Here is a 14661-nt window from a genome sequence, read left to right as displayed (position 1 = left end):
CAGCAGCAACCCCCATAGCCTTTTCTTCAATCTTGCCTAAGTGCTGCAACTCCACTGTTATCCGTACGTGCTGACTACAGAATGAAGAGCACCAGAGCCGGTAATACTGTAAGCTTGACTTTGCAGCTCACGGTACACAGAGAAAGAGCAGACCGTTTTATTACCCTTAAAGTTTATGTGCTCAAATATAAAGTAATTATGTGAAAATTCACCTGACATGTCTCGTGTATATATTGTGGGTCAACAGTATGGCTATAATGAAATGTATTATATATTCTACGTCGTACAAGGTAGACTTGTATTAGTGATGTGTATGTTGAGAAGTTTCATATATACACCCTGTGGGTCAAAGATAATGTTGCTGTTTGTGCAAGGTGAATTTTCACATCAGTGTCATTCATTACCTGCAGGCATCCCAGGTCAGAGAATTCAAGTAGGTGAATTCTTTAACTGGCCATTTTCTGTCATTAGTGCTTAGGTTTTCTAATGGTAATACTGTAGTTACCTATTTCACTAAGTTATGTTACCTAGCAACCTTGACTAAGAGTGTGTGAAAGAATTGCAGGAATTAAGATTCTGATGGCACAGGATAGTGAACAGACACTAATATTAAACCAACAGACATTTGTTGTATTGAATCCATTGCTGGTTACAGAACACTGAGTATGGATCAGACTAAGAAATGCAAAAATATTCTAAAACTTAAAATTCATTGTAGTCTGTCTGGTCTACATGTGTAACAATGAAGTTTCACCACACAAAACTGAAATTTAATTAAAAAGTAAAGAAAGTACCCCATTGCACCCCTAAACTAATAAAACTAAAATGAAGTTACATAAACTAGTCTAATCTGCTACAAATTTCAACCTAATCCTATTCACATGGGATTCACACACCGCAATGGAAACTGCACCCTTGACTTGGGCACTAAAAATAACCTATTTCAATATCAACTACTGCAACTCCATCAACCTTCTTGCCTAGTTAAGATGCTGCTTCTTTCTTAGAAAGTACATAGGAAGACTACATACTTACTCTCGCTCTTTCTCGGTCAGTTTGTCGTTGATATTATCTTTGATTGCAGATCTGGAACCTTTGTGAATTATGGGATACCTGAGTGGCACTTGTAGAAAGAAGGAGATCATTGAGACCAAGTGTGCAGTGTAGCCCAGGGCAACAGCAATGCTTCCATCATCTTTTGCTGTTAATGAAAAAGCAACTTCTTTACCCAACTGAATTCTACTGATATGGTAAATATTTTAAGAGTATTAATGAAAATTTAGCATGAGAAGGGTGTCCATATTACACAAACAGTAAAGACTTACACATGATGAAAATAATATTTATTAAATGATTTAACAGCTGCTTTAATGAAAAAGATTAAGACTGCAAGCATCTTACAGAAATCTTAGTGGTATTATTAAGCTTATTCTATCACACATTACAATGCATGGTTCTGACATGCTTACAATGCGATAGCAGCACATTTAAACAGTCAATAATAGAAAGGGGTACTGCGTTTCCAATATAGTGTTTAAACATTTTTTAAAATAGTGGTTGAGGTGCTATTTTCTGATGCGAATGGTAACCCCTCCTGGTTTTAAATCTGCTTATCTCTCGTCTATTACTTGTATCTTGTGTTGAAAGGTGACATCAGAGAGGTGACGGGTTTCAGAGTAACAGCCGTGTTAGTCTGTATTCGCAAAAAGAAAAGGAGTACTTGTGGCACCTTAGAGACTAACCAATTTATTTGAGCATAAGCTTTTAACTTAGGCTTGAATGGAGACTGGAAGTGGCTAAGTCATTATGCAAGGTAACCTATTTCCCCTTGTTTTTTCCTACTCCTCCCCCGCAGACGTTCTTGTTAAACCCTGGATTTGTGCTGGAAATGGCCCACCTTGATCATCATACACATTGTAAGGAGAGTGATCACTTTAGATAAGCTATTACCAGCAGGAGAGTGGGGTGAGGGAAGGTATTTTTTCATGCTTTGTATGTATAAAAAGATCTACACTTTCCACAGTATGCATCCAATGAAGTGAGCTGTAGCTCACGAAAGCTTATGCTCAAATAAATTGGTTAGTCTCTAAGGTGCCACAAGTACTCCTTTTCTTTTTATCAGAGAGGTGATGGTTTGAGCCTGCAGTTTAAGACCTACTCCTATACTTTCAAACTGCAAGGGAAATCGTTTTCAGCGTAAGGTTTTGTTTTTAAAAAAAGGCTCCCTAGGCCAGAGTTCAAGTCTTCAGTGGTCTGCAATTCTCTGGCTGCAGCTGATGACCTCACTAACACCTACAGCAGAGAAAGAAGGTGCATTCTTACATTGCTTTAGGCATTAGTGAGATCACCAACTGTTAGGCAGGGACACTGAATCTAGGGTCTGAACTCTAGTATTGGCCAGTAATTGGAGGAACTGATTTTTAACCATTGTTTTAGAAGGTTAAAGTTTCACATTTATTCAGCAGATGACGGGGAGATCTGAAATTGTGTATTTAAAAATTAATTTACCTCCAGTGAAGATCTATTTACGGCTTTTCTGCCCCACCCTCTAACTCCTTTTCTGCAAAAAGTTATTAATCTTTTGAAGACTTCCATGCTATACCTTCATCCTATTTTCTAGCTTATTAGAAAAAACACATATGAATCTATGAATAGCTGGAAAGAAGATATAGCCAGCCCAAATCCCTTCCAATGACAACAGAAATTCTAGTGACCCTAACTGAAATACACGAGGACCTGAACAAGGAAGGAAAAACACTAATTTTATGTTCTCTGTGACATCTATGAAATCATACCTTGCTCTCAGTAAGGCAATTCATGACATACAGATTTAAAAACACCACCCATTCCAAGGAATTATTCTGTACAAAGGGATTCAACTCTGCAGCAAACATGGGTCTCATTACAGTAGAACTCTAATGTCATGGACTTCAGACTTTATTTTTAACCTAGCTGTCCACTAACACATTATGTTAACATGCAAGAAATTAGATAAACAATATTTCCCAAGTTAAAAATATCAATATTTCATTTTTTCCATTCACACAGTCTGTAGTATGCCGCAGGGCAGGCTGACTAATTCCTTGTGACAAACTTGAAAGGACTCAGTCTCTCAGGATAGCACCAATAAGTTATGACTAAGGCTACGATTTTATCATGGATATTTGTCATGGACAAGTGACAACATAACAACCATAATGGAATTGAATTTAACATCCCTGTGAGGGGGAAGAATACCAAAGAAGCCAAGAGCACTATAATAGAAGCTCAAATTAAATGTATACCCCACATAAAAATAGTAAGAGGATCAAAAATTGCCACCATGGCTAAACAGAGTAAAAGAGGCCATTAGAGCAAAATGTCATCCTTTAAAAATTGCAAGTCAAGGAAAATAAAAAGGAGCATAAACTCAGGCAGGTGTAAAAGTATAATTAAGCAGGGCAAATTAAGAATTTGAAGAGCAACTACCAAAAGAGGCCAAAAAAAAATTAAGTACATCAGAAGCAGGAAGCCTGCCAAACAACCAGTGGGGCACTGGACAATCAAGGTGCTAAAAGGAGCACTCAAGGAAGTCAAGGCCACTATGGAGAAGTTAAATTAATACTTTGCACCCAACTACACTGCAGAAGATGTGAGGGAGGTTCCCACACCTGAGCCATTCTTTTTAGGAGGCAAATGTGAGGAATTGTCCCCCACCGAGGTGTCAATGGAGTTCTGAAGGAACTCAGATATGAAATTGCAGAACTGCCACCTGTGGTATGTAACCTATTACTTAAATTAGCCTCTGTACCAAATGACTGGATTCCAGTTTTTAAAGAAGACTCTAGAGGTGATCCTGGCAATTACAGACTAGTCAGCCTAACTTCAATACTAGGTCAATTGGTTGAAACTATATTAAAGAACAGAATTATAAGACGTATGTAGTGTAGTTGTAGCCAAGTCAGTCCCAGGATATTAGAGAGATACGGTGGGTGAACTACTGTTGGTGAGAAAGACACGCTTTCGAGCCACACAGAGCTCTCTTTCAGGTCTGGGAAAGGTACTCTGAAGATCACAGCTAAATGCAAGGTAGAACAGATTGTTTAGCATAAGTAGTTAGGGACCATATTCTAAGGGACCATTCAAAGTAGAGTGGCCCATTAACACCTCTGCAGTCACAGGACTTCAAGAGGGGGTTAGCAGGTAACAGATTGTTGTAATAAGCCATAAATCCAGAATCTCTGTTCAGTCCATGATTTTTAGTGTCTAGCAGAGAGTTATGAATTTAAGCTCCCATGCTCATCTTTTGAGAGCATTGTGAAGGTTTCCTTTGAGGATGAGGACTGATCGATCACTCTACATCTGACCTCTTTGTGAAAGTGTTCACCCACAAGTGATACAGGAAAATGATTTAAAGACAAACTCTCTGACAGTTCGAAAGTGGAGTGATTGTCTGGTTTCACCCACATAGTTGTTATTGTGGCATTTAGTGCACTGGATGAGATTTACCACATGTTGTGATAGGCCTGTGTAGGGTCCATGGATCTTGAAAGGTGCGTTGTTGGAGGGTGTCGATCATTGCAGCAGAGATACAAACGAAAAGGAAGAAACAGTTACTCATTCTGTACAGTAACTGTGGTTTCAGTTGTTTCCCCCTTATGGGTGCGCCACTCTAGGTTTGCTACCACGCCTTTAGCCTCGTTCTCTGCTATGGAGCTTTGCAGTAAAGAAGGAACTGAGGGTGGCTTGCCCATGCAATGTTATAACACGATGGCATGGGGCACAAGACTGACTAACATGCATGCACCCATAGAGACTACTTGAGGAAGTAGTTTTTCCACACAACATACAGTCAATTTGTGAACTCGTTGCCAGAGGATGTAGCGAAGGCCAAAAGCATGACTAGATTATGAGAATAATTAGATAAGTTCGTGGAGGATACGTCCATCAATGGCTATTAGCCAGGATGGATAGGGATGCAAAACCATGCCCTGAGTGTCCCTAAATTGTGGGCTGCCAGATGCTGGGACTGGACAAGAGGGGATGGATCACTCTATGAATTGCCCTATTCTGCTCACTCCCTCTGAAGCATCTGGCACTGGCTGCTGTCAGAAGACAGAATACTGGGCTAGATGGACCACTGGTCTGACCCACTATGGCCAAGCTTATGTTTATTACTTGAATTCATGTTTTTATTTTCCTGAGGCAACACCCCTACCAGACTGAACAAAAGGCTGAGAGGCAAGAGTTCCTAGTGAGCTGTAGCTCACGAAAGCTCTTGCTCGAATAAATTGGTTAGTCTCTAAGGTGCCACAAGTACTCCTTTTCTTTTTGCAATAAATTAATTTAGTCATTCTAATTTTCAAATACTTGTACAGATAACTGCACAAAATTTGTTTACAGGTGTTAGACGCAGGCATACAAAGACAAAAAACACATGCCATACAGAACATCTGCAGATGCACTTACGATATATTATAAATATTGTTATAAAGGCAACCGAAATAGCATTGCCGTAACAAAATAGGAACATATGCATTTGATGAAGCCTATTTGGTGTAATATTGTTTATATGAATAGATACACAGCAAGCTAGAATTTTTTTTTTAATAGATAAACATATTGAAATCTAGAGCTAAAATATTTGTGTAGGTATGCACAAAGAGGTTAGTCAGTATATAAGGATTAACCAGAACATATGGTGTCATGTAATTTAGCTCAGAATCCAATTTTTTGTACATGTCCCCATCACAGTAGTATTTCAGCACCTCCCATGAGCCAAAAATAACATTTCCTTCTAGGTTTATCTGTTTATTGCATGTTGTGAGTAACCCAAGTTAGCTATTTTTGCCTGATTAAAAGTGTGATTTGCTCTGTTTTGTGCCTCACAGGGGGTTGGGTTTTAATCACTCAAGGTCTGAAGCATTTCCTGGCACGTATTAAATACCACAACTAGATATTGTTCTGTTTAAAATATTTTTTCAGAATGTGGAGGCCTGGAGAGAAGCAGCTCACAGCAATGGATTGGTCTTTACCCAATAATGTCCAAAGTTTTCTGCAAGACTGGGGTTGTGGTGACATTTGAGTCTGCGGGAAGTCCCAGAAGGACTGTTGTGCACTGTGTGTCTCCCGCAGAAATCAGAGGTGGAGTTAGTTTTATAGGAGATTACCGGGGTGTAAAAGCATAAAAAGCAGACATAACAAACCCATGGGGAAAAAAACCCCAGAAATTGGGCTTGTTTTTGGCTTAAGAGTTGCTTGTTGGCTAGTTTTTGGCTTGTTGTAGCTTGTTACTTCTTTTTATTCTTTGATTGGCTCCCAGCAAGCAAGGTCAAGGCAGGGGGAGAGTCAGGGTGCACTGCGGGCCCTCCAAAGTCCCAGACTGCACACCAGGGGGATCTTGTCAGAATGTTGGGGTTCTTAGGAATTGGCTTGTTTTGGCCTTGTTTCAAAATGGGATTAGCTTGATTTTTGGTTTATTGTGAAAGTCAGGGTGCTTATTTACCACATGAAAGTTGGCAACTGTGATAAAAAGATAATCTTCAAAATGATGTCACCATTCAGTCTTCATCATGAATAGAATTTCAGTGGAAAGTTGTTTATCTAGTACAAAACCTCAAATTTTGGCAAAATAGATTATATTTTGATCAGACTGATTTTTCATTTTGAGATTTTGAAACATTTAGATGTCACCCTTTATTGTTTTTAGTTTTTAAAAATACAGTTTTGAAATTTAACTAAAAAGTTGTTTTGAACCAAAAACCCCAAAAAACCCCACCCACAACTTTATTTAGAAAATGATGAAATGGTATGTTTGACAATTCTGAAGGTTTTTCAACATTTGTTCTAAGTCAAGAAATTCACTCGAATCAGCCCTTTCCCACAAAAACAGTTTGGTTGTAACAATTCAGCTTTTTCAGTGACAAATGTTTAATCAAAGTCCCAGCTAGTTCAACTCGGAGGTGAACAAGGATTGAAAATTAGATCAGAACTGTCTGCTTGTCTAAATATTTTTCAATCAGTCTCCAAAAGTGGACTGTGGCTCCTAAAATGGTAAGTCTGCCCTATAAGATGTTAAAGTAACATCACAACTCTAGGTACTAAATGAAAGAAACAGCCAGCTACCTTGAAAGTCTTCAGAATTAGGCAGCTTGACTCCGCAGACAAAGTAATCCTTTTGATCATTCTATGGATTTGAACAGCAGAAAATGAGAATGGGTACATTTAAAAATAAGACAGAAGTTGCAAATTCCAAGCAAAAAACTTAGAGGCATGTTAAAATCAGACCACAGACTTTGTAAAGCATCAGTTAATATAGATGAAAAATTCAAAATTAAATAAAATTCACTCAATAAAAATCTCACTCAACATTAAATTTAAAATATTTTGAGAAGACTAACTCTCAAACAGGAATGGATTCACTTTCATCCAACAGAACTTCCAAAATCTGAAACTTATGTTGAGCAAAGAATGTTGGACCTCAATCTTCTGATGAGCATTTTTTTTTTTGCCTCGTATGCTAAAAGTTTAACTAAGTTAGTGAAGTCTGGTAAGATGATTATTAGCTACTCTATTGTGCTCTCACTATCCATTTTACTTGCCATTTCATATGCCACCACAAGAGGTTCAAGTTTAAGTTACAATGTGGTGGCAGCAGTATCCTGTTACAGTGCAGCACAATAGGGTCCTTTCCTTGTGTCATTTACAATCTAAGTTAGACAAATAATTCAGTGTGAATGACGACACAGTGACAGTCCAAGCATGCCCCAGGCCTTCTTTGGACTCATTTGCCTGACTACAGTGGTGGCAACAATTCCCAAACAAATTGCTGCAGCAAGACAAGGGAAGAGAGGGAGAGCAGGGGCAGGCTGGGATGTGTGAGGAGAATAGGGAGAAGTTCTGTGGCAAACATTACCAAATCGGAAACCCAGTGACTGAAAGAGAGAGGAGCAGGAACACCAGAGTAGATGAAGTCCCTGCCAGACAAGCTCACTGTCAGATTCAAAGTAAGAAACATCAGAAAAGAAACAGGAGAGAAATTTACATGAGCATGGAGCTCAGTGTGGAAGAGAGAAGCATTTTACTCTGAAGGCAGCTAGAGCGCACATCTGGCAGACAAAGTTCATTCTAATTCAGCAGGTTTCTTAAGGAGTTAGAAACTTACCAAATCAATAGAGTAAATATAGGAAAGCTCTGACAACAACTGCCTGCATCGAATGGTCAGCTGTGCATTGGTCTTCAAGAACAGTTCTCTTTAGGGAGAGAAAAACCAAGATCATTAGTGACCTCAAAGTCTTCGCACTATCAACCCCCACCATTCCCAGGAATCACATCCCCCTACCCGCTTGTCAAAAAAGCAAGCCCCAGATAACTTTGCAGTTGGGAAGATAATGACAGAAAGCAATACTGGCCTGTAATTTTCAGTCATGCTGACGTATTGCTTGCACCCTTTTCAATTTTGAGACACCAGTTTTAAGTGTTATAAAGCAATTATTTATATTACAATTGCACCAAAAGGCCCCATCATCTTATGCTCTGTATACACACACAATCCCCGTCCCAGAGCATTTAAAAGCTAAACAAGACAGGAGAAGGGAGCATAGTTACATATTTTACAGATGAGGAAACTGACGCAGAGATACAGTGACTTGCCCAAGATCACACAAGAACTGAGGGAGATGATTTTGTGATTCTAGTCCAAATACCTTAAATCACAAGAGCCTCTTTCCAATTACGGATTAAAAAGATGAATGGAATCACGGTGCCTTTACCTCTTAGCAGTGCATTCTTTTCTCAACTCATGCAGGGATTCTTTATGCATTTGAAGCCTCTGGTATTCAGTCTCAAATGCATTTCCTAGAGAAGAGAAATGATTAAAAACCATTTAACAGCATTGTATATCCAGTGAACTGACTCAAGCTTCAATACTGGAACACTTCTGAAAATTAGATACAAGCTTGGGTACACAAATTTCTTCAATTACCATTAGGCATGTTCTCCACAGTATGCAGCCATATGAGGGAATAGAGTGAATAGCTGTAAAAACCACACCTCCCTCCCAGTAAAGGGAGAAATTCAGTCCACACACACTGTACACCAACCAAATACAGCCAATGGCAAATCCTAGTTCTCCTTTGACACCTGCCCACCCCAATCTCTATAGTTACAGAGGTATGCAGACAAAGTAGCTCAATTATTTCTACCGTTAGAGTTAAGGATAAAAAAGAGTAGAGTTAAGGATAAGAGTTACCACGACACACCCCTCTATTTTTAGAGTATCAATATTCTTTGAATGTCCTATTTTTCAATCTACTATAAAGTCCCATGCTCAAATCAAAACTATTTTATTTGTGGTGCTCAGTCCATAGATCTTTAAAAAAGAGATCAGCACTTAGTGTTAACAGAGTATATTAACAATATGCTTTATTCTGTACCAACAGACTGAGGGTTAAAGCATTTACTTAGATAGTAAGCTTCTTGGGGTAGGGACTGTTTTTGTACTGTGCCTAGTAGAATGGGGTCTGGCTCTATAATGTGAAACCTAGGCATTATTGCAATGTTAGTAATAATCCCTCATCCTTGACTAATTTAATTTGAGGTGTGTTATTATTACACCATCACTTACTGTGTTGTGACGTTGCTTTAGTACATGTCGGATATTGCTAACTGCTTGGATTAAGCATGGAGCTAAGGACAGGGTAGCCCTGTTACTCAGTGGGGGGGAGGAGGGGAATAAGAACAGAAAATGTGGAAATGGCAGAGGTGCTTAATGACTTTTGTTTCAGTTTTCACCAAGAAAGTTGGTAGTGATTGGATGTCCAGCATAGTGAATGCCAGTGAAATAAGGTAGGATCAGAAGAGGCTAAAATAAGGAAAGAACAAGTTAAAAGTAAGTTGGACAAATTAGATGTCTTCAAGTCACCAGGGCCTGATGAAATGCATCCCAGAATAGTCAAGGAGCTGACTGAGGAGATATCTGAGCCATTAGAAATTATATCTGAAAAGTCATGGAAGATGGGAGAGATTCCAGAAGACTGGAAAAGGGTAAATATGGTGCCCATCTATAAAAAGGGAAATAAGGACAACTCAGGGAATTACAGACCAGTCAGCTTAACTTCTGTACCTGAAAAGATAATGGAGCAAATAATTAAGCAATCAGTTTGCAAACATCTAAAAGATAATAAGGTGATAAGTAACAGTCAGCATGGATTTGTCAAAAACAAATCATGTCAAACCAACCTGACAGCTTTTTTAGACAAGGTAACAAGCCTTGTGGATAGAGGGGAAAGCAGTAGATGTGCTATATCTTGACTTTAGTAAAGCTTTTGATACGGTCTTGCATGACCTTCTCAAAAATAAATTAGGGAAATGCAACCTAAATGGAGCTACTATAAGGTGGGTGCAAAAGTGGTTGGAAAACTGTTCCCAGAGAGAGTATTTATCAGTGGTTCAGTCATGCTGTTCTGTTCAATATCTTCATCAAAGATTTAAGATAATGGCATACAGAGTAAAAAGTCTGCAGACAATTCCAAGCTGGGAGGAGTTGCAAGTGCTTTGGAGGATAGGATTAAAATTCAAAATGATCTCGACAAACTGGAGAAATGGTCTGAGGTAAACAGGATGAAATTCAATAAGGACAAATGTAAAGTACTCCATTAAGGAAGGAACAAATCAGTTGCACACACATAAAATGGGAAATTACTGCCTAGGAAGGAGTACTGTGGAAAGGGATCTGAGGGGTCATAGTGGACGACAAGCTAAATATGAGTCAACAGTGTAAAGCTGTTGCAAAAAAAAGCAAATATTCTGGGATGTATTAGAAGGAGTGTTGAAAGCAAGACATGAGAAGTAATTCTTCTGCTCTACTCAGGCCTCAACAGGAGTAGTGTGTCCAGTTCTGGGCCCCACATTTCAGGAAGGATGTGGACAAATTGGAGAGAGTCCAGAGAAGAGCAACAAAAATGATTAAAGATCTAGAAAACGACCTATGAGGGAAACTTGAAAAAAATTGGGTTTGTTTAGTCTGGAAAAAAGAGACTATTGAGAGGGGACATAACAGTTTAAGTATGTAAAGGTTGTTACAAGTAGGAGGAAGAAAAAAAATTTTTTTCTTAATCTCTCAGGATAGGACAAGAAGTAACAGGCTTAAATTGCAGCAAGGGAGGTTTAGGTTGGACATTAGGAAAAAACTTCCTAACTGTAGAGTGGTTAAGCACTGGAATAAATTGCCTAGGGAGGTTGTGGAATCTCCATCATTGGAGACTTTTAAGAGCAGGTTAGGCAACCACTTATCAGGAATGGTCTAGATCATTAGTCATGCCACGAGTGCAGGGGACTGGACTAGATGACCTCTCGAGGTCCCTTCCAGTTCTTTGACTTTCTTGGTGTGATCTCCACATACAGCAATCTTATGTGTTTTTAGCTGTTAGGCCTGATTGATATCAGACAAGTATTTTTGATGTCACTTCACTTGCATATTCTAATATCACTCTGGTATGCTGTGACTTGATAATTCTTTTAATACAGAGCTTGCACAGGCTAAGTGCAAGCCTTTTGGACTCAAGATGTCACATATGGCTGCAAACTTTAAAGTGGGAATCCAACTACGTATACAAGATGAGCAGAGGAGCAGCAGCGTTAGTCTGTATCCGCAAAAAGAACAGGAATACTTGCGGCACCTTAGAGACTAACAATTTTATTAGAGCATAAGCTTTCGTGGGCTACAGCCCACTTCATTGGATGCATAGAATGGAACATATAGTAAGAAGAAATATATATATACATACAGATAAGTTGGAAGTTGCCATACAAACTCTGAGAGGCTAATTAAGATGAGCTATTATCAGCAGGAGAAAAAAAAACTTTTGCAGTGATAATCAGGATGGCCCATTTAGACGGCTGACAAGAAGGTATGAGGATACTTAACTTAGGGAAATAGATTCAATATGTGTAATGACCCAGCCACTCCCAGTCTCTATTCAAACCCAAGTTAATGGTATCTAGTTTGCATATTAATTCAAGCTCAGCAGTTTCCTGTTGGAGTCTGTTTTTGAAGCTTTTCTGTTGCAAAAATCGCCACCCTTAAATCTTTTAGTGAGTGGCCAGAGAGGCTGAAGTGTTCTCCTACCTGTTTTTGAATGTTATGATTCTTGATGTCAGATTTGTGTCCATTTATTCTTTTGCGTAGAGACTGTCCGGTTTGGCCAATGTACATGGCAGAGGGGCATTGCTGGCACATGATGGCATAGATCACATTGGTAGATGTGCAGGTGAACGAGCCCCTGATGGCGTGGCTAATGTAATCAGGTCCTATGATGGTGTCACTTGAATAAATATGTGGACAGAGTTGGCATCAGGCTTTGTTGCAAGGATAGGTTCCTGGGTTAGTGTTTTTGGTGTGTGGTTGCTGGAGAGTATTTGCTTCAGGTTGGGGGGCTGTCTGTCTCCCAAGATCTGTGAGTGAAGGATCATTTTTCAGGATAGGCTGTAAATCTGTGATGATGCGCTGGAGAGGTTTTAGCTGGGGGCTCAAGGTGACAGCTAGTGGCGTTTTGTTATTTTTTTTGTTGGGCCTGTCCTGTAGTAGGTGACTTCTGGCTACTCTTCTGGCTCTGTCAATCTGTTTCTTCAGCAGGTGGGTATTGTAGTTTTAAGAATGCTTAATAGAGATCTTGTAAGTGTTTGTCTCTGTCTGAGGGATTAGAGCAAATGTGGTTGTATCTTAGAGCTTGGCTGTAGACAATGGATCGTGTGGTGTGTCCTGGATGGAAGCTGGAGGCATATAGGTAGGTATAGTGGTCAGCAGGTTTCCGGTATAGGGTGGTGTTTATGTAAACATCGCTTATTAGCACAGTAGTGTCCAGGAAATGGACCGCTTGTGTGGATTGGTCTAGGTTGAGGTTGAGGATGGGATGGAAATTGTTGAAATCATGGTGGAATTCCTCAAGGGTTTCTTTTCCATGGGTCCAGATGATGAAGATGTCATCAATGTAGCGCAAGTAGAGTAGGAGTGTTAGCGGACGAGAGCTAAGGAAGCGATGTTCTAAGTCAGCCATAAAAATGTTAGCATACTGTGGGGCCATGCAGCTACCCATAGCAGTGCTGCTGACTTGAAGCTATATCACTTTTGTAGTAGTTTTCATGCTCTCAAAGCAGGCTACTTGGCCTTTTGGATAGGGAGTTGTGAATATTGGCACTGGAAAATTCCTTTCATTCTGCACTCACCTTTGTCAAGTAACATATTTTGTTTCTTATGCAATAAGGCCACCTCTCGACCCAGTGCCTTCTTCTGCCTCTCCAGCTCATGCCGAAGCACCAAAATCTTCAACTGTAAACACTCACTCTTTTTTTTCTATAAAAAAAAAAAAGAAGAAGATTATCAATAAATATACCGAAAAGATTACCTGAATTAAACACAGTAACCGATTCAATTATGTGCATTCCCTGGCAGCAGCACCAAAGGTTGGGCTAACCAGTTGCCAAGAAACCATGCCTAAATTATAGTTACCAATAGGATTTTCAGTTACTGATTTTTTTTTTTTTTTTAAACGGGAACATGCACACAATAATATGCTTCGAGGGCAGCAGAGGAAAAGGTATCAATGGAGACAGCATCATTTCCCAGAAACTAGCCTATCAAGTCTGGCTTTGTCTGATGTAACACGCAAGTCTGTTGGGAAGCTACAGCATTTTGACTGGGTCTAGTATATATATTTTATATACTACTTTGCACAGTAGCATCTGTACCTGTAGGGAAATATATCTGTACATACGGCATATGGAAAGATAGCTAGAAACACTGCACACCTGAAGCTGAGCCCTGATTTAGGGGGCGGGGCTTCTCTCACTAGGGGTCCTAAAAGGTAGCAGCCAGTCAGGCAGTGGCACAGACAGCTGCAGCGGCACAGGAGCTAGCAAACAGAGCTGTAAACAGGGGAGTTTGAGTGGGAGTTTGTCTTGTGGTGCTTGTTGTTTGTTGTGGGTGGTGGTGTTTTGGTGTGGTGTGTGTTTCCCAGCTTAACAGGATTTAGGTGGAAAGGCAATGACAGACACAGAAGCAGCAGTGGGAGTGACCCATGTAGCGGAAGACACAATGAAGATGACTGGATGTGGAAGCTGTGGTATGTACGTGATCCTGGAGGGGGCACCTGGTAAGAGTTTTGTCTGCATGAAATGCCGTCTGATAGAGCTGATGGAGGAAAAGATCCAAGGTTTGAAGATGCAGGTGGAAAGTCTGGTAGAGTTTAGGAAGGGGTTTGAGCAGATTATGAAGCAAAGACATGAGGTATCTGAAGGGAAAAGCTCAGACTTGCAGATGGAAGCAGGACTGGGGAATTCTGAGGGGAGACTGGGTGAGGAAAGTGGTCAGTGGAAGCATGTGACTAAAAGAAACAGGCAGAGGAAGAGACGGGCTAGTGAAGGAGAAATAGAGCTTAAGAATAGGTATGCAGAGTTGGAAAATGAAGAAGGGGCTCAGCAGGTAGTCACTGAAGGTGGAAGGGCAAGGAAGAAGAGAAGAGCGGCTAGTCCTATAGGAAAAGGGGAAGAGTTAATGGAGATTACACCAAATATGAGCCCCAGGAGGATACAGGATGGGTTAAAGAGGATTACAAGGGAGAACAGGAATGGAAAGAACTTGCAGCCAGAGGGAACCGGGGATAGACTGGAGAATAGCACCCTCAC

The 14661-nt window shown here is 40.0% G+C and overlaps 1 protein-coding gene across 5 annotated transcripts in view; it reads right to left on the bottom strand.

The window, feature by feature from the left end:
• The window catches only part of UVRAG (UV radiation resistance associated), a 163360-nt gene that overhangs the window by 72582 nt on the left and 76117 nt on the right, over positions 1 to 14661 (bottom strand). For 4 of the 5 annotated variants that reach the window (XM_073335049.1, XM_073335056.2, XM_073335058.1 and 1 more), the window contains 6 exons: positions 13204 to 13330; positions 8751 to 8835; positions 8144 to 8231; positions 7113 to 7165; positions 4489 to 4532; positions 1036 to 1201 (listed from right to left, as the gene is read on the bottom strand). In XM_073335049.1, coding sequence (XP_073191150.1) covers positions 1036 to 1201; positions 4489 to 4532; positions 7113 to 7165; positions 8144 to 8231; positions 8751 to 8835; positions 13204 to 13330 — 563 coding nt within the window. Of the gene's footprint in view, positions 1 to 1035; positions 1202 to 4488; positions 4533 to 7104; positions 7166 to 8143; positions 8232 to 8750; positions 8836 to 13203; positions 13331 to 14661 lie in introns of all 5 variants that reach the window. The other variant, XM_073335055.2, reaches the window with a different exon arrangement.

This window comes from Lepidochelys kempii, chromosome 1 (assembly GCF_965140285.1).
Source record: "Lepidochelys kempii isolate rLepKem1 chromosome 1, rLepKem1.hap1, whole genome shotgun sequence".
NCBI classification, from domain to species: domain Eukaryota; kingdom Metazoa; phylum Chordata; order Testudines; family Cheloniidae; genus Lepidochelys; species Lepidochelys kempii.
The sequence above is the reverse complement of the archived record's forward strand: the minus strand, read 5'-3'. Positions and strand labels throughout refer to the sequence as shown.